The sequence below is a fragment of the Oncorhynchus mykiss genome, chromosome 9 (assembly GCF_057628025.1).
Source record: "Oncorhynchus mykiss isolate SJ-2025 chromosome 9, ASM5762802v1, whole genome shotgun sequence".
Lineage (NCBI taxonomy): Eukaryota > Metazoa > Chordata > Actinopteri > Salmoniformes > Salmonidae > Oncorhynchus > Oncorhynchus mykiss.
In genome coordinates this window covers 54064707-54084659 of record NC_143030.1, presented here as the reverse complement: position 1 = coordinate 54084659, position 19953 = coordinate 54064707, and the positions used below count along the sequence as shown (strand labels likewise).

General features: G+C 46.0%; 1 protein-coding gene across 1 annotated transcript; it reads left to right on the top strand.

Moving 5' to 3' along the window:
* The first annotated feature begins 1212 nt into the window (after positions 1–1212).
* Positions 1213–18656, top strand: LOC110532275 (peptidase inhibitor 15). The gene is made up of 5 exons (XM_021616023.3): positions 1213–2006; positions 15559–15783; positions 16592–16701; positions 16936–17027; positions 17303–18656. Exons 1-5 carry the CDS (start codon positions 1839–1841, stop codon positions 17749–17751), a joined length of 1044 nt encoding a protein of 347 aa, XP_021471698.3. The 5' UTR covers positions 1213–1838; the 3' UTR covers positions 17752–18656.
* Positions 18657–19953: the final 1297 nt, after the last annotated feature.

Genomic DNA, 19953 nt, shown 5'->3' with positions numbered 1-19953 from the left:
CCCTTACTGCCTGCGCATGAATCTACTTAATGTGTGAGAAAAACAAGCCCTAGGTCCATTAAGTTGCTAAAGCACACAAACACATTGTGTAGAGAGGGATGGATACCAGGGTGTGTATTTGAGATACAGCACATTGCGGAGAGATCCTTTCTGTGGAGACGTGACGTCATGAAATGATGCAATCCTCTTCTCAGCTGGTAGTAATATTGTACATTTCCTGTAAGTAAGTCGTAGTTGTTTTGAAAGCTTTTCTCTCAGGCAAGGTTTCTCAGAACGGCTCTAATACTTGTGCTCCCTGTGGCATTACAGTCACGGAGCACATTCTGGAAGAAGGGCTTTTGGGAGGGTTCAGGATCAGCTTATCAGGTCTCAGCTTTCAGTTCATTCTGCAGACCTGTGCATACCGAGCTACTGACCATGGACAGCTGGAGTGTTTGGTTGCTATGTGTATGTGAGGGACTTGGCCCCACTTCTCTGGTCTAATGAAGTTTTAAGGAGCTCAGAGGTCCACACCCTCTATGGCTCTAGTGACGCAAAAAAAAAAGAAATAAACCTTTCCTGTGAACACTCCAATATGACTGATACCTACCGCATATGTAATTCATGAATGGAATGTTAACCACTAGACTGAATGACAGCAAACATCACATGCTCAAATCTGTTGTTTTACTGCCGTGCAAAACCCCTGTCTCTCATAGACTCATACTGGGTATGTCTTCATGAAGTAGTATTGAGAAAAATGTATGGAAGGGTCTCAGTGTGCTGAACGTACTGCCCTGAACCTTACAAAGACCCCGTGTAAAAACACCCTGGTGTGAGCAATGGGACATTCCCCGGTTCCAGCAGGATTCTATGAATTATGGACTGGGGAGACTGCTTTGTTTGTTACATTTGTCATAACTGAAATCATGAAATCCCGTTGCAATTCAGGACTTAGGAATGTGTCCCTAATATTAATAAGCATTTCTTTAATTTGATTGTCATAAGGAATGCATTCCTGGAAATTAAAATTGAAATCTGAATGACCACATTGAGGTGGATTGCAGAAAAGAGTCTGGTAGCTACCAAATGTTGATGGTACAGAGATGTGCATGTGCCAAGTGAATCACATCCCACCCAACCCAACGCATAGGATCACATTACATTCTTTATCAGCTATGGAAATTCCTCTGTTATGAAGAGCTGTAACGGAAGGAGAATGAAAGTCAATATGACACTGGGGTGAGATACAACACAACATAGGTCAACTGCCTGATGCTGCTCACTCTTCCCATGTTTGGATTTAAGATCTTTCCTGTCAGGTGCACTATGGGGAAATCTGTGTCCTCCGTGTTGAGAGCACAGAGTGAAGGCCAACTGCGTGTGAGTCAGAGATTTGAACAGTATCTCTATCTCAACGTATCTCGATCTGTGTCTGTGTCCAGCCTGAAATCACACCAGATTCGTAAGAATAGGCCGATTGTTTTCAAGTGTTGTCGGTGCGTACCAGTCAGAGCAGCGTGTAATGTGACCTAGTGAGGGTGAGGGTGGTGTGGGTGTTCTCCTGTTGAGAGCGGGGTGGAGTCACTCCCTCTTAATATCTCCAGCCTGAGATCCAAGAGGAGAAGAGACAGAGCAGCTGAAGCACACACTATACACACACTATACACACATACACTATAAGTACACACACAAGTACATTGACCAAAAGAAAGATTTTCACACACACATACACATACTCACAGAACACACATCTACACACTGGAAACACACATTCACATACAGCAACACCCTCTGATACCGTCAGACATCTGAAGTGACCCTTGAGAGAGAGAAAGAGAGGACTTTACTGCCTAGACATGCTGAGGGGGACACTTCTCTGGGCTGGCCTGATGGGATTCTATGTCATCATCACCCTGTGTCCAGCCTCTTGCCAGCTGAGCGAGGACGACGCAAAGACCCTCGTGGAGCTGCACAACAGCTACCGTGGCCAGGTGGTGCCCAATTCCACCTACATGCATAAAGTGGTAAGGGCAGCATGACTGGGGGGGCGGATAGGAGGTTCTCTACCTGTCCGCTGCGGGATGGGTTCAGTCTGGGCACCTCTGCATCAGAATAGGTGGAAATAATACGTTTTAGCCCTTTGTGGTGAGGAGCTTCTTGGATATTGGGATACTACTGTATGGCTGGTGGGATTGATGGAGTTTACCCCTGTTTTGACTTCCGTCACCTGGTGTGGTTAGTTATACTCGTTGTTCTCATGGGGTGAACATGTATTAGAATTGATCTCAGGTGGATGTAGATACATAGGTTTCTTCTGTTGAGGGGATTTTTGATTGATATTTATGCTTGTGCAATGCTGCCAGTTGTTCAGTATTGTACATGAAATGGGTGCTTCAGTACCTTAAAATATATAAAAAGTATTCAGCTTTGAAACGGTCTTGCATCAAAACTGAACTCTGCCTGCATCTACAGTGTCATGGCCATTGCTTTGACATGACATCAGCATGTTATAAATGACAAAAAGCTTGTTGTGCAGAACATTTACCACAGTGCCGCAGAAGATGCATCATACCTAATACATATCTGACAGTCCCAGGGACAGGTCTCTGCCTGTCTCTCTGTTAAGATGAACGCAACACCGAGGCCATTTTCATGAATGGGTTCTTATCATTAATTCATAGCATTAAAGCATTAATTGCAGTTGAGTGGAATCATGAGTCATCATGACCAACAAAACCGCAACATTCCAACAGTTAAACAGTAACTTCCTGTGAAGCATTCCATCATCCTTACCTTCTGTGAATGACAGCTTATTGTATGTCCTGGGACAGGAATGTCTGTCAAACATCACAGTAATAAATTACTTGGAGAAAGACAGATCATGTGGACTATACAAGAAGAAACAGAACATACCTATTTGAAACAATAAATTAATGTAACTTTTTGTTTGTATTTTTATGGAAGATTCAATTCAATTTTAATGGGTGTTTCAAAACATAGCCATATGTCATTGACTCATATCTCACAGCTTTCTACGTCACTACTTGGTGATCAATTGATTGAGTCAGGTTTAATCTGCAGAGTCACACCCCATGGCGACGTTCGGCGGTCACCGACCTTCTAGCCATCGCTGATCCTCTTTTCATTTTTCTTTGGTTTTGTCTTGTCTTCCGTCACACCTGGTTCCAATCCCATCAATTACATGTGTATTTAACCCTCTGTTCCCCCTGATGTGATTGTTTATTGTAAGAGCTTGTGCACGTCTGTCCTGGTGTGCGTCAGGTTATGTGCCCATTATTTGATTGTTCTGTTTCCCGGTGGTTTTTTTGTTGTTATTAAACTGTGCCGTTTGGAAACACCGTTTTTGCTCTCCTGCGTCTGACTTCTCTGCCGCCAGTACGAACTCCTTACGTTCAGTTCAATTCCTATACAAGTATTGTAATGAGCAAGAGGATGATATGGCACTTGACAGATAAGGCTTGATCTTGATTTAGCTCGCCAAATGTTATGGTGGCAATTGGTTCGAAGAGATGCAGTATTGTACGAACGCGTATTGTCTTTGTATCATGACCTGTCCAGACAGAGACGTCCAGTGTGGAGTCATGTGAAGTTCAGTTTATTTGTCCAGTCACCCCATGACTCTAAACAAACAGAGGTCTTGTGTTGGAGGCCGGGGATACTAGTTGAAATTCCACAACATCTTGCATCCTAGCCTCAGGACATCAGATCTCCTTCTCTCTGTTCTTGGGCAAACAGAGCTGTACATGTTTGTCATGCTTCAGCCAGAGAAAACAAAGGCGTCCCCCTGACCATCTGGTCAGCATTAGATGCTGTGTCCAGCACATGGAAAATCAAGGACATTCCACCGAACAAGGAGAGGGACCAACTTCGGCGGAATTCGTGACACTGAAACTATGTAGGATAAATTCACATTCCTCAACCACTAACACCCGTATTACTGAAAGGTTCCTTATAAGTTCCTTCGTAAAAGGTTTGATTTAATAAGGAAGGATCATACAAAGGAGTATGTGGTTTACATGGGAATGTTGGTGTGACTAATGTAATGTACAGTATGGTTTATGTCTAGTTAAAGGTGTGACTAATGTAATGTACAGTATGGTTTATGTCTAGTTAAAGGTGTGACTAATGTAATGTACAGTATGGTTTATGTCTAGTTAAAGGTGTGACTAATGTAATGTACAGTATGGTTTATGTCTAGTTAAAGGTGTGATTAATGTAATGTACAGTATGGTTTATGTCTAGTTAAAGGTGTGACTAATGTAATGTACAGTATGGTTTATGTCTAGTTAAAGGTGTGACTAATGTAATGTACAGTATGGTTTATGTCTAGTTAAAGGTGTGACTAATGTAATGTACAGTATGGTTTATGTCTAGTTAAAGGTGTGACTAATGTAATGTACAGTATGGTTTATGTCTAGTTAAAGGTGTGACTAATGTAATGTACAGTATGGTTTATGTCTAAAGTTAAAGGTGTGACTAATGTAATGTACAGTATGGTTTATGTCTAGTTAAAGGTGTGACTAATGTAATGTACAGTATGGTTTATGTCTAAAGTTAAAGGTGTGACTAATGTAATGTACAGTATGGTTTATGTCTAGTTAAAGTTGTGACTAATGTAATGTACAGTATGGTTTATGTCTAAAGTTAAAGGTGTGACTAATGTAATGTACAGTATGGTTTATGTCTAGTTAAAGGTGTGACTAATGTAATGTACAGTATGGTTTATGTCTAGTTAAAGGTGTGACTAATGTAATGTACAGTATGGTTTATGTCTAGTTAAAGGTGTGACTAATGAAATGTCAAATCAAATCAAATCAAATTTGATTTGTCACATACACATGGTTAGCAGATGTTAATGCGAGTGTAGCGAAATGCTTGTGCTTCTAGTTCCGACAATGCCGTAATAACCAACGAGTAATCTAACTAACAATTCCAAAACTACTACCTTATACACACAAGTGTAAAGGGATAAAGAATATGTACATAAAGATATATGAATGAGTGATGGTACAGAGCGGCATAGGCAAGATGCAGTAGATGGTATCTGGTATCGAGTACAGTATATACATATGAGATGAGTATGTAAACAAAGTGGCATAGTTTAAAGTGGCTAGTGATACATGTATTACATAAAGATGCAGTAGATGATATAGAGTACAGTATATACGTATACATATGAGATGAATAATGTAGGGTATGTAAACATTATATTAAGTAGCATTGTTTAAAGTGGCTAGTGATATATTTTACATCAATTCCCATCAATTCCCATTATTAAAGTGGCTGGAGTTGAGTCAGTGTGTTGGCAGCAGCCACTCAATGTTAGTGGTGGCTGTTTAACAGTCTGATGGCCTTGAGATAGAAGCTGTTTTTCAGTCTCTCGGTCCCAGCTTTGATGCACCTGTACTGATCTCGCCTTCTGGATGATAGCGGGGTGAACAGGCAGTGGCTCGAGTGGTTGTTGTCCTTGATGATCTTTATGGCCTTCCTGTGACATCGGGTGGTGTAGGTGTCCTGGAGGGCAGGTAGTTTGCCCCCGGTGATGCGTTGTGCAGACCTCACTACCCTCTGGAGAGCTTTACGGTTGTGGGCGGAGCAGTTGCCGTACCAGACGGTGATAAAGCCCGACAGGATGCTCTCGATTGTGCATCTGTAGAAGTTTGTGAGTGCTTTTGGTGACAAGCCGCATTTCTTCAGCCTCCTGAGGTTGAAGAGGCGCTGCTGCGCCTTCTTCACGATGCTGTCTGTGTGGGTGGACCAATTCAGTTTGTCTGTGACGTGTACGCCGAGGAACTTAAAACTTACTACCCTCTCCACTACTGTTCCATCGATGTGGATAGGGGGGTGTTCCCTCTGCTGTTTCTTGAAGTCCACAATCATCTCCTTAGTTTTGTTGACGTTGAGTGTGAGGTTATTTTCCTGACACCACACTCCAAGGGCCCTCGCCTCCTCCCTGTAGGCCATCTCGTCATTGTTGGTAATCAAGCCTACCACTGTTGTGTCGTCCGCAAACTTGATGATTGAGTTGGAGGCGTGCGTGGCCACGCAGTCGTGGGTGAACAGGGACATCAGAGGGCTCAGGTGTCAGGTGCGTGAATGAGGACCCAAAAGCGAATTAACAAACAGAGTTTCTTTAATGATGAACACACGTGGGCTCAGATGGACAGGTAGATTCCGACAGGACAGGACAAGGTTGCAGCAAACACGATGATAGTCTGGTTCAGGCATGAGACACACAAACAAGAATCCGACAAAGACAGGAGCAGAAACAGAGAGAGATATAGGGACCTAATCAGAGGGAAAAAGGGAACAGGTGGGAAAAGGGGTGAATGAGGTAGTCAGAGAAGACAAGGAACAGCTGGGGGAAAGAGGGACAGAAACGGTAACCTAGTACGACCAGCAGAGGGAGACAGGGTGAAAGGAAAGGACAGAAAGACACAACATGACAATACATGACAGTACCCCCCCACTCACCGAGCGCCTCCTGGCGCACTCGAGGAGGAAACCTGGCGGCAACGGAGGAAATCCTCGATCAGCGCACGGTCCAGCACGTCCCGAGAGGGAACCCAACTCCTCTCCTCAGGACCGTACCCCTCCCAATCTACGAGGTACTGGTGACCACGGCCCCGAGGACGCATGTCCAAAATCCTACGGACCCTGTAGATGGGTGCGCCCTCGACAAGGATGGGGGGGGGGGGGGGGAGACGAGCGGGGGCGCGAAGAACGGGCTTGATACAGGAGACATGGAAGACCGGGTGGACGCGACGAAGGTATCGCGGAAGAAGAAGTCGAACTGCGACAGGATTAATGACCCGAGAAATACGGAACGGACCAATGAACCGCGGGGTCAACTTGCGAGAAGCCGTCTTAAGGGGAAGGTTCTGAGTGGAGAGCCAAACTCTCTGACCGCGACAATATCTAGGACTCTTAGTTCTACGCTTATTAGCAGCCCTCACAGTCTGCGTCCTATAACGGCAAAGTGCAGACCTGACCCTCTTCCAGGTGCGCTCGCAACGTTGGACAAAAGCCTGAGCGGAGGGGACGCTGGACTCGGCGAACTGAGATGAGAACAGCGGAGGCTGGTACCCGAGGCTACTCTGAAAAGGAGATAGCCCGGTCGCAGACGAAGGAAGCGAGTTGTGGGCGTATTCTGCCCAGGGGAGCTGTTCTGACCAAGACGCAGGGTTGCGAAAAGAAAGACTGCGTAAGATGCGACCAATAGTCTGATTGGCCCGTTCTGCTTGACCGTTAGACTGGGGGTGAAAGCCGGAAGAGAGACTGACGGAAGCCCCAATCAAACGGCAAAACTCCCTCCAAAATTGAGACGTGAATTGCGGACCTCTGTCCGAAACGACGTCTGACGGAAGGCCATGAATTCTGAAAACATTCTCGATGATGATTTGTGCCGTCTCTTTAGCAGAAGGAAGCTTAGCAAGGGGAATGAAATGAGCCGCCTTAGAGAACCTATCAACAACCGTAAGAATAACAGTCTTCCCCGCTGACGAAGGCAGTCCGGTGACAAAATCTAAGGCGATGTGAGACCACGGTCGAGAGGGAATGGGAAGCGGCCTGAGACGGCCGGCAGGAGGGGAGTTACCGGACTTAGTCTGCGCGCAGACCGAACAAGCAGCCACGAAACGACGCGTGTCATGCTCCCGGGTGGGCCACCAAAAACGCTGGCGAATGGAAGCAAGCGTACCCCGAACGCCAGGGTGGCCGGCTAACTTGGCAGAGTGAGCCCACTGAAGAACGGCCAGACGAGTAGGAACGGGAACGAAAAGAAGGTTCCTAGGACAAGCGCGCGGCGACGGAGTGTGAGTGAGCGCTTGCTTTACCTGCCTCTCAATTCCCCAGACAGTCAACCCGACAACACGCCCCTCAGGGAGAATCCCCTCGGGGTCAGTGGAGGCTACTGAAGAACTGAAGAGACGAGATAAAGCATCAGGCTTGGTGTTCTTAGAGCCCGGACGATAAGAAATCACGAACTCGAAACGAGCGAAAAACAGCGCCCAACGCGCCTGACGCGCATTAAGTCGTTTGGCAGAACGGATGTACTCAAGGTTCCTATGGTCAGTCCAAACGACAAAAGGAACGGTCGCCCCCTCCAACCACTGTCGCCATTCGCCTAGGGCTAACCGGATGGCGAGCAGTTCGCGGTTTCCCACATCATAGTTACGTTCCGACGGCGACAGGCGATGAGAAAAATACGCGCATGGGTGGACCTTGTCGTCAGAGAGGGAGCGCTGAGAAAGAATGGCTCCCACGCCCACCTCTGACGCGTCAACCTCGACAACGAACTGTCTAGAGACGTCAGGTGTAACAAGGATAGGAGCGGATGTAAAACGATTCTTGAGGAGATCAAAAGCTCCCTGGGCGGAAACGGACCACTTAAAGCACGTCTTGACAGAAGTAAGGGCTGTGAGAGGAGCTGCCACCTGACCGAAATTACGGATGAAACGACGATAGAAGTTCGCGAAGCCGAGAAAGCGCTGCAGCTCGACGCGTGACTTAGGGGCGGGCCAATCAATGACAGCTTGGACCTTAGCGGGATCCATCTTAATGCCTTCAGCGGAAATAACAGAACCGAGAAATGTGACGGAGGAGGCATGAAAAGTGCACTTCTCAGCCTTCACAAAAAGACAATTCTCTAAAAGGCGCTGGAGGACACGTCGAACGTGCTGAACATGAATCTGGAGTGACGGTGAAAAAATCAGGATATCGTCAAGGTAAACGAAAACAAAGATGTTCAGCATGTCTCTCAGGACATCATTGACTAATGCCTGAAAGACAGCTGGAGCGTTAGCGAGGCCGAAAGGAAGAACCCGGTATTCAAAGTGCCCTAACGGAGTGTTAAACGCCGTCTTCCACTCGTCCCCCTCCCTGATGCGCACGAGATGGTAAGCGTTACGAAGGTCCAACTTAGTGAAAAACCTGGCTCCCTGCAGGATCTCGAAGGCTGAAGACATAAGAGGAAGCGGATAACGATTCTTCACTGTTATGTCATTCAGCCCTCGATAATCTATGCAGGGGCGCAGAGACCCGTCCTTCTTCTTGACAAAAAAAAACCCCGCTCCGGCGGGAGAGGAGGAGGGGACTATGGTACCGGCGTCAAGAGCTACAGACAAATAATCCTCGAGAGCCTTACGTTCGGGAGCCGACAGAGAGTATAGTCTACCCCGGGGGGGAGTGGTTCCCGGAAGGAGATCAATACTACAATCATACGACCGGTGTGGAGGAAGAGAGGTGGCCCTGGACCGACTGAACACCGTGCGCAGATCGTGATATTCCTCCGGCACCCCTGTCAAATCACCAGGCTCCTCCTGTGAAGAAGAGACAGAGGAAACAGGAGGGATAGCAGACATTAAACATTTCACATGACAAGAGACGTTCCAGGAGAGGATAGAATTACTAGACCAATTAATGGAAGGATTATGACAAACTAGCCAGGGATGGCCCAAAACAACAGGTGTAAAAGGTGAACGAAAAATTAAAAAAGAAATGGTTTCGCTATGATTACCAGAAACAGTGAGGGTTAAAGGTAGCGTCTCACGCTGAATCCTGGGGAGAGGACTACCATCCAGGGCGAACAAGGCCGTGGACTCCCTTAACTGTCTGAGAGGAATGTCATGTTCCCGAGCCCAGGTCTCGTCCATAAAACAGCCCTCCGCCCCAGAGTCTATTAAGGCACTGCAGGAAGCTGACGAACCGGTCCAGCGTAGATGGACCGACAAGGTAGTGCAGGATCTTGAAGGAGAGACAGGAGTAGTAGCGCTCACCAGTAGCCCTCCGCTTACTGATGAGCTCTGGCTTTTACTGGACATGAAGTGACAAAATGACCAGCAGAACCGCAATAGAGACAGAGGCGGTTGGTGATTCTCCGTTCCCTCTCCTTAGTCGAGATGCGGATACCTCCCAGCTGCATAGGCTCAGCTCCCGAGCCGGCAGAGGAAGATGGTAGTGATGTGGAGAGGGGGGCAACGGAGAACGCAAGCTCCTTTCCACAAGCTCGGTGACGAAGATCAACCCGTCGCTCAATGCGAATAGCGAGTTCAATCAAGGAATCCACGCTGGAAGGAACCTCCCGGGAGAGAATCTCATCCTTTACCTCTGCGCGGAGACCCTCCAGAAGACGAGCGAGCAAAGCCGGCTCGTTCCAGCCACTGGAGGCAGCAAGAGTGCGAAACTCAATAGAGTAGTCTGTTATGGATCGATTGCCTTGACATAGGGAAGACAGGGCCCTGGAAGCCTCCTCCCCAAAAACAGATCGATCAAAAACCCGTATCATCTCCTCCTTAAAGTCCTGATACTGGTTAGTACACTCAGCCCTTGCCTCCCAGATTGCCGTGCCCCACTCACGAGCCCGTCCAGTAAGGAGAGATATGACGTAGGCGACACGAGCAGTGCTCCTGGCGTAAGTGTTGGGCTGGAGAGAAAACACAATATCACACTGGGTGAGGAACGAGCGGCATTCAGTGGGCTCCCCAGAGTAACACGGCGGGTTATTGATTCTGGGCTCCGGAGATTCGAAAGCCCTGGAAGTGGCCGGTGGATCGAGGCGGAGATGGTGAACCTGTTCTGTGAGGTTGGAGACTTGGGTGGCCAGGGTCTCAACGGCATGTCGAGCAGCAGACAATTCCTGCTCGTGTCTGCCTAGCATCGCTCCCTGGATCTCGACGGCTGAGTGGAGAGGATCCAAAGTCGCTGGGTCCATTCTTGGTCGGATTCTTCTGTCAGGTGCGTGAATGAGGACCCAAAAGCGAATTAACAAACAGAGTTTCTTTAATGATGAACACACGTGGGCTCAGATGGACAGGTAGATTCCGACAGGACAGGACAAGGTTGCAGCAAACACGATGATAGTCTGGTTCAGGCATGAGACACACAAACAAGAATCCGACAAAGACAGGAGCAGAAACAGAGAGAGATATAGGGACCTAATCAGAGGGAAAAAGGGAACAGGTGGGAAAAGGGGTGAATGAGGTAGTCAGAGAAGACAAGGAACAGCTGGGGGAAAGAGGGACAGAAACGGTAACCTAGTACGACCAGCAGAGGGAGACAGGGTGAAAGGAAAGGACAGAAAGACACAACATGACAATACATGACATCAGGAGAGGGCTCAGAATGCACCTTTGTGGGGCCCCAGTGTTGAGGATCAGCGGGGTGGAGATGTTGTTACCTACCCTCACCACCTGGGGGCGGCCCGTCAGGAAGTCCAGTACCCAGTTGCACAGGGCGGGGTCGAGACCCAGGGTCGCGAGCTTGATGACGAGTTTGGAGGGTACTATGGTGTTAAATGCTGAGCTGTAGTCGATGAACAGCATTCTCACATAGGTATTCCTCTTGTCCAGATGGGTTAGGGCAGTGTGCAGTGTGGTTGAGATTGCATCGTCTGTGGACCTATTTGGGTGGTAAGCAAATTGGAGTGGGTCTAGGGTGTCAGGTAGGGTGGAGGTGATATGGTCCTTAACTAGTCTCTCAAAGCACTTCATGATGACGGAAGTGAGTGCTACGAGGCGGTAGTCGTTTAGCTCAGTTACCTTAGCTTTTTTGGGAACAGGAACAATGGTGGCCCTCTTGAAGCATGTGGGAACAGCAGACTTGGATAAGGATTGATTAAATACGTCCGTAAACACACCAGCCAGCTGGTCTGCGCATGCTCTGAGGGCGCGGCGGGGGATGCCGTCTGGGCCTGCAGCCTTGCGAGGGTTAACACGTTTAAATGTTTTACTCACCTCGGCTGCAGTGAAGGAGAGTCCGCATGTTTTGGTTGCGGGCCGTGTCAGTGGCAATGTACAGTATGGTTTATGTCTAGTTAAAGGTGTGATTAATGTAATGTACAGTATGGTTTATGTCTAGTTAAAGGTGTGATTAATGTAATGTACAGTATGGTCTATGTCTAAAGTTAAAGGTGTGACTAATGTAATGTACAGTATGGTTTATGTCTAGTTAAAGGTGTGACTAATGTAATGTACAGTATGGTTTATGTCTAGTTAAAGGTGTGACTAATGTAATGTACAGTATGGTTTATGTCTAGTTAAAGGTGTGACTAATGTAATGTACAGTATGGTTTATGTCTAGTTAAAGGTGTGACTAATGTAATGTACAGTATGGTTTATGTCTAGTTAAAGGTGTGACTAATGAAATGTCAAATCAAATCAAATCAAATTTGATTTGTCACATACACATGGTTAGCAGATGTTAATGCGAGTGTAGCGAAATGCTTGTGCTTCTAGTTCCGACAATGCCGTAATAACCAACGAGTAATCTAACTAACAATTCCAAAACTACTACCTTATACACACAAGTGTAAAGGGATAAAGAATATGTACATAAAGATATATGAATGAGTGATGGTACAGAGCGGCATAGGCAAGATGCAGTAGATGGTATCTGGTATCGAGTACAGTATATACATATGAGATGAGTATGTAAACAAAGTGGCATAGTTTAAAGTGGCTAGTGATACATGTATTACATAAAGATGCAGTAGATGATATAGAGTACAGTATATACGTATACATATGAGATGAATAATGTAGGGTATGTAAACATTATATTAAGTAGCATTGTTTAAAGTGGCTAGTGATATATTTTACATCAATTCCCATCAATTCCCATTATTAAAGTGGCTGGAGTTGAGTCAGTGTGTTGGCAGCAGCCACTCAATGTTAGTGGTGGCTGTTTAACAGTCTGATGGCCTTGAGATAGAAGCTGTTTTTCAGTCTCTCGGTCCCAGCTTTGATGCACCTGTACTGATCTCGCCTTCTGGATGATAGCGGGGTGAACAGGCAGTGGCTCGAGTGGTTGTTGTCCTTGATGATCTTTATGGCCTTCCTGTGACATCGGGTGGTGTAGGTGTCCTGGAGGGCAGGTAGTTTGCCCCCGGTGATGCGTTGTGCAGACCTCACTACCCTCTGGAGAGCTTTACGGTTGTGGGCGGAGCAGTTGCCGTACCAGACGGTGATAAAGCCCGACAGGATGCTCTCGATTGTGCATCTGTAGAAGTTTGTGAGTGCTTTTGGTGACAAGCCGCATTTCTTCAGCCTCCTGAGGTTGAAGAGGCGCTGCTGCGCCTTCTTCACGATGCTGTCTGTGTGGGTGGACCAATTCAGTTTGTCTGTGACGTGTACGCCGAGGAACTTAAAACTTACTACCCTCTCCACTACTGTTCCATCGATGTGGATAGGGGGGTGTTCCCTCTGCTGTTTCTTGAAGTCCACAATCATCTCCTTAGTTTTGTTGACGTTGAGTGTGAGGTTATTTTCCTGACACCACACTCCAAGGGCCCTCGCCTCCTCCCTGTAGGCCATCTCGTCATTGTTGGTAATCAAGCCTACCACTGTTGTGTCGTCCGCAAACTTGATGATTGAGTTGGAGGCGTGCGTGGCCACGCAGTCGTGGGTGAACAGGGACATCAGAGGGCTCAGGAGAGGGCTCAGAACGCACCTTTGTGGGGCCCCAGTGTTGAGGATCAGCGGGGTGGAGATGTTGTTACCTACCCTCACCACCTGGGGGCGGCCCGTCAGGAAGTCCAGTACCCAGTTGCACAGGGCGGGGTCGAGACCCAGGGTCGCGAGCTTGATGACGAGTTTGGAGGGTACTATGGTGTTAAATGCTGAGCTGTAGTCGATGAACAGCATTCTCACATAGGTATTCCTCTTGTCCAGATGGGTTAGGGCAGTGTGCAGTGTGGTTGAGATTGCATCGTCTGTGGACCTATTTGGGTGGTAAGCAAATTGGAGTGGGTCTAGGGTGTCAGGTAGGGTGGAGGTGATATGGTCCTTAACTAGTCTCTCAAAGCACTTCATGATGACGGAAGTGAGTGCTACGAGGCGGTAGTCGTTTAGCTCAGTTACCTTAGCTTTTTTGGGAACAGGAACAATGGTGGCCCTCTTGAAGCATGTGGGAACAGCAGACTTGGATAAGGATTGATTAAATACGTCCGTAAACACACCAGCCAGCTGGTCTGCGCATGCTCTGAGGGCGCGGCGGGGGATGCCGTCTGGGCCTGCAGCCTTGCGAGGGTTAACACGTTTAAATGTTTTACTCACCTCGGCTGCAGTGAAGGAGAGTCCGCATGTTTTGGTTGCGGGCCGTGTCAGTGGCAATGTACAGTATGGTTTATGTCTAGTTAAAGGTGTGATTAATGTAATGTACAGTATGGTTTATGTCTAGTTAAAGGTGTGATTAATGTAATGTACAGTATGGTCTATGTCTAAAGTTAAAGGTGTGACTAATGTAATGTACAGTATGGTTTATGTCTAGTTAAAGGTGTGACTAATGTAATGTACAGTATGGTTTATGTCTAGTTAAAGGTGTGACTAATGTAATGTACAGTATGGTTTATGTCTAGTTAAAGGTGTGACTAATGTAATGTACAGTATGGTTTATGTCTAGTTAAAGGTGTGACTAATGTAATGTACAGTATGGTTTATGTCTAGTTAAAGGTGTGACTAATGTAATGTACAGTATGGTTTATGTCTAGTTAAAGGTGTGACTAATGTAATGTACAGTATGGTTTATGTCTAGTTAAAGGTGTGACTAATGTAATGTACAGTATGGTTTATGTCTAGTTAAAGGTGTGACTAATGTAATGTACAATATGGTTTATGTCTAGTTAAAGGTGTGACTAATGTAATGTACAGTATGGTTTATGTCTAGTTAAAGGTGTGACTAATGTAATGTACAGTATGGTTTATGTCTAGTTAAAGGTGTGACTAATGTAATGTACAGTATGGTTTATGTCTAGTTAAAGGTGTGACTAATGTAATGTACAGTATGGTTTATGTCTAGTTAAAGGTGTGACTAATGTAATGTACAGTATGGTTTATGTCTAGTTAAAGGTGTGACTAATGTAATGTACAGTATGGTTTATGTCTAAAGTTAAAAGGACCCTTTTAGACAGACATAGTCATTGTCTTCCTCCATTGTTAACATAACAAACCATCCCTTATCGGTTTGAGGTATTAACGTTTCAATAGCGGAAGGAAATTCCTCTTGCTACAGGCAGTATTAGAAGAAAATTCCTCTTGCTACAGGCAGTATTACAAAGACATTCCTCTTGCTACAGGCAGTATTAGAAGGAAATTCCTCTTGCTACAGGCAGTATTAGAAGAAAATTCCTCTTGCTACAGGCAGTATTACAAAGACATTCCTCTTGCTACAGGCAGTATTAGAAGGAAATTCCTCTTGCTACAGGCAGTATTAGAAGAAAATTCCTCTTGCTACAGGCAGTATTAGAAGGAAATTCCTCTTGCTACAGGCAGTATTACAAGGACATTCTTCTTGCTACAGGCAGTATTAGAAGGAAATTCCAATGCTGAATAGAATGATTCATTTGAAGTAGTTTGAAGTTGTACACTATTGGAACACTGATATAATAGAGTTGCATAGCAGGCAATGTACAAAGAGTTCTGTTTTGGTCCTCAATGTTGGTTAATGTCTCCCTCTGTCGTTCAGTCTGCAGCACTACATCTGTACAGATGACAGGTAGCAGTCAAGCAGATTATTGGTAGTTTACAGTAATACGATGGTTTGTCACTTTTCCCCCTTCAGAAATGGGATGAGAATCTGAAGATCATAGCTGAGGGCTATGCTGTGAAATGTATATGGGAGCACAACCCGGATCTAGAGGAGCTGAACATGGGAGAGAACCTGTTTGTGTCCAACAAACTCTTTGACCCCAAAATTGCCATGGAGAAGTGGTTCCTGGAGCACCTAGACTACGACTACAACAACAACAGCTGCCAGGATGACAAGATGTGTGGACACTACACTCAGGTGAGTGACACAGGGAGATAATGGTTACTGTATTTGTAGAATATACTTCTTATAACACAGTACTACAACTGTGACAGGTTGAATATTCCTTTATGTCTTTACTCCTGTGTATATAACCCCTGTGATAGTGGGTGATGGTGATGATGGAGATGGAGATGATGATGGTGATAATGGTGGTGATGATGGTGATGAGGATGGGGATGATGGTGGTGATGGTGATGATGGTGGTGGTGATGATGATGGTGATGAGGTTGGTGATGATGATGGTGAGGATGGTAATGATGGTGGTGATGATGGTGGTGATGATGATGATGGTGATGATGGTGGTGATGGTAAGGATGGTGGTAAGGATGGTGGTGATGATGATGGTGATGGTGATGAGGTTGGTGATGATGATGGTGAGGATGGGGATGGTGGTGATGATGCTGATGATGATGGTGGTGATGATGATGATGATGATGGTGGTGATGATGATGATGATGGTGATGATGGTGATGATGGTGGTGATGGTGGTGATGTTGATGATGATGGTGAGGATGGTGATGATGGTGGTGATGATGGTGATGATGATTATGGTGATGATGGTGGTGATGATGATGATGGTAGTGATGGTGATGATGATGGTGGTGGTGATGATGATGGTGATGATGGTCATGGTGATGATGGTGAAGATGATGATGATGGTGGTGATGATGATGATGGTGATGATGATGATGATGGTAATGATGGTGATGATGGTGATGATGGTGGTGATGATGATGGTGATGATGATGAAGACATCAATACAAGACTGCTGGGGATGTTTCAGATGGTGTGGGCGGACTCTCACTCAGTGGGCTGTGCTGTTCATCGCTGTGACACCATGGAGGGGCTGTCCTTTGAGAAAGCCACCTTCCTAGTCTGCAATTATTACCCAGCGTAAGTATGTCACCAGAGAACATGGACTAAATTACACATTCATCTCCTATTTCTACCCTTAGACATTCAGTTAACATAATGAATCCTTACCATTGCATTTCACTGATTGCGTTAGGGTTAGCGTTACACCTGTCGAGACATTGTAATACCATTCTGGGGTTAGGGTTAGGGTTGGTCCCTGACTAACAGCCCTGACAGAGTGACCACTGACCTGTGTTACCTTTTGCATTTCAGAGGTAACTTTAATGATGAGAAACCCTATGAGGAAGGTGAATGGTGCTCCAAGTGTCCAGACAACCTGCCGCGATGTGACCAGAACCTCTGTGGTAGGAATTCAGCACATGTCAATCACACAACTCTGCCCGCAACTCCGCCTGCCTGCCCCCTCTCCTGTCCCCAAATGTATTTTACCTCACTATCTACCTCCATTGTCTTGGAAAACACACAGATGTAAAATCTTATTCTCTCCAACCTGACCTAAGTGTCGAGCCAATTGTGGTTGATCATGATATTCCCTCTTTGTGAAGATTGATTTGTTGCTTTGGGCTAGGGACCCTGTAATCAGTTTCGAAGACAGATTTCTCATTATTGTTTCCCACAGTGCCTGATGCCCCTGAGCTTACAGAGGAGCCTGATGTAGAGAAGGAGACAATGGACAGCTCTCCCCCAGGCACTGATGAGCCCTCCACACACACAGCCACAGCCACAGCCACAGCCACCACCACAGCCACAGACACAGCCACAGCCACAGAGGACACACCGCCATCACCACCGAGGACACAACCAGACTACTCATCAGCCCCTGAGCCAACCATGGCTGACAGAGAGGAGACAGGCACAGAGCCTGGGGATGGGGAGGAGGAGGAGGAGGAGGAGGAGGAGGAGCAGGAGGAGGAGGAGGAGGAGGAGGAGAAGTGGGAGGGGGAGGAAAGAGCTACAGAGAGGGAGAAGGACAGTACTAGGGAACAACCTCCGGCCAACGCAGGAAGTGTTTCTACTTCCCTAATTCTGGTTACTAGCTTGATGCCTTTACTGTCACTGGGATTGTGAGGGAGTTGCATGAGGGAAAAGGTATCACACACAACACACACACACACTATCTGGAGCTGAACTGGACATTGCTGGAAGTTGAATTACATTGTGATATAATTAAGCAAATAAGGGCTGAGGGGGTGTGGTATATGACCAATATACCACAGCTAAGGGCTGTTCATATGCACGACGCATCGCAGAATGCCTGGATACAGCCCTTAGTTGTGGTATATTTGTCATATATGTATATATTGGTCATATACATTGGTCTGATATACCACGGCTGTCAGCCAATCAGCATTCAGGGCTCGAACCACCCAGTTTATAGTTAAGCAATAAGGCACGAGGAGGTGGCTATGGGCTGTTCTTACGCACGACGCAAAGCGGAATGCCTGAATACAGCCCTTAGCCGTGGTATATTGGCCAAACACCACAAACCTCTGAGGTGCCTTATTGCTATTATAAACTGGTTACCAACGTAATTAGAGCAGTAAAAATAAATGTTTTGTCATTCCTGTGGTATACGTTCTGTTATACCACGGGTGTCAGCCAATCAGCATTCAGTGCTCGAACCACCCAGTTTATAATCATGTATACAGCATGGATTTATATGAAATAAACCAAAGTAGCTGATTTGATGGTTATTTAGCCATTATTTGCTGGCAAATGATTACAGTTGGTAGTTTGCCATATGCCTTTTTAGCAATAAGTATAGAACATACAGTAGTTAACAATGTAATATAACAGTTGTATAAAAACAGTTACGACCTGTGACCAATCTAACAGCAACTACCTTTTAAAGCAAGGCACATCCTCTATAAACATGAACGTGATTCCTAAGCTTAAAGGAGCATAACTATTGTCAATGTTGAATATTTCTGTAAATGTCTGTATATAGAGTGTAATAAATATTGTTTGTTCTACTTGTCGGGTCCATGTGTCATATACTGCGAATACATGTGTCTCACTACCACAAAGAACAGAAACCAGCAGCCTGATGAGCAGATGAGCTCCTCATCAAAATGACCTCTTTTAGGGCCATAAAAATGTGAGTTCAAAGGTTATTCTGTATCAGAATATGCTTTGTGTCTTCCTATAGTCCTTTCTTTCTGTAACGTTTTATCAGTCTCACTCTCCTTTAACCATTTTCACCAGTTAGGTGTGTTACATGTCAAATAGATATATAGCGAAGTGGAGAAAACAAACAGCAGAAAAACAGAGTCGGCCTATGCAAAGGAAGGGATGAAGTGGTTGGTGGGAAAGTGCAAAGCCCTGTTAACAAAAGGTTAACACCTGGGGAGAAAAATATAAAAATCCAAACACATCTGTCTCAGCCTGGCCTGGCTTACAGGCAGCAGCACAACTGAAATATTCATTTACCACTTCTCTGTGAGGCTATTTCTGGAGGTGCATTTAGACACTCAGGCCTCCACAGCGTTCACAGAGAAATGAGAATTAATCGAGGGGGGCCCGGGCTCCACTTATAAGGTACCCAGAACTGAAGGACTTTCTCGCTCCCTGGCTCTGGTATCTTAGATAGATTTTTAAGAGACTTGATTTTTTTTTTAAAACTCTCCTAGGCATTGAAATGTCACGTTACATCACGGGCTCGTTAAATGCATGTCCTCCTTAGATGATTCGATGTGACATTTTTTGGTTTCTCCGAGTGCTGACGTCAGCAGTTAACCAACCCTGTCAGCTGTTAAAGTGCATGTCTGTACTGTATTAATGGGTGTGTGCACACAGTCTTTAATGAATGAGATTCAAAGACAGACAGAGAGACTCCCGGTGGGTTACAGTGGCTAATTCTACAACACGGACTGCGCCATTGCACAACACAATGCCAACATTTATATATGAAATATGGCTAGACATCAATAGAGACAGACACATGTAGTGGATGCAGAGAGCCCCGAGACCAAAACAACAGGCAAAGTCAGGCATGGTGAGAGGGGATAGCAGGACACCACCTGCAGGCTAGCTGGGACTGGGAGAAGAAGCTGGGAGGCTGGCACTCCGTGGGGACGTGATTGAAGATGACATGAACTAGTGTGCCCTCTCTCTCTCTCTCTCTCTCTCTCTCTCTCTCTCCTGTTTTATGTTTCCTTTTATTGTCTCTCCTCTGAAGCGCTCTCTGTTCTCAGGATTTCTAGGCTACCTCTAACTGATCTATTCCACTCACGTCATCCTTCATAATAACGGACTGAAAATCTAGAAGAG

What these genes read in the sequence shown, in the direction of transcription:
- LOC110532275 (XM_021616023.3), top strand. Translation starts at nt 1,839, where the DNA reads ATGCTGAGGGGGACACTTCTCTGGGCTGGCCTGATGGGATTCTATGTC. An exon ending in TGTGTGGACACTACACTCAG is followed by an intron (nt 15,784 to 16,591) that starts GTGAGTGACACA and finishes GGGATGTTTCAG; the next exon opens with ATGGTGTGGGCGGACTCTCA. An exon ending in ATGTGACCAGAACCTCTGTG is followed by an intron (nt 17,028 to 17,302) that starts GTAGGAATTCAG and finishes TGTTTCCCACAG; the next exon opens with TGCCTGATGCCCCTGAGCTT.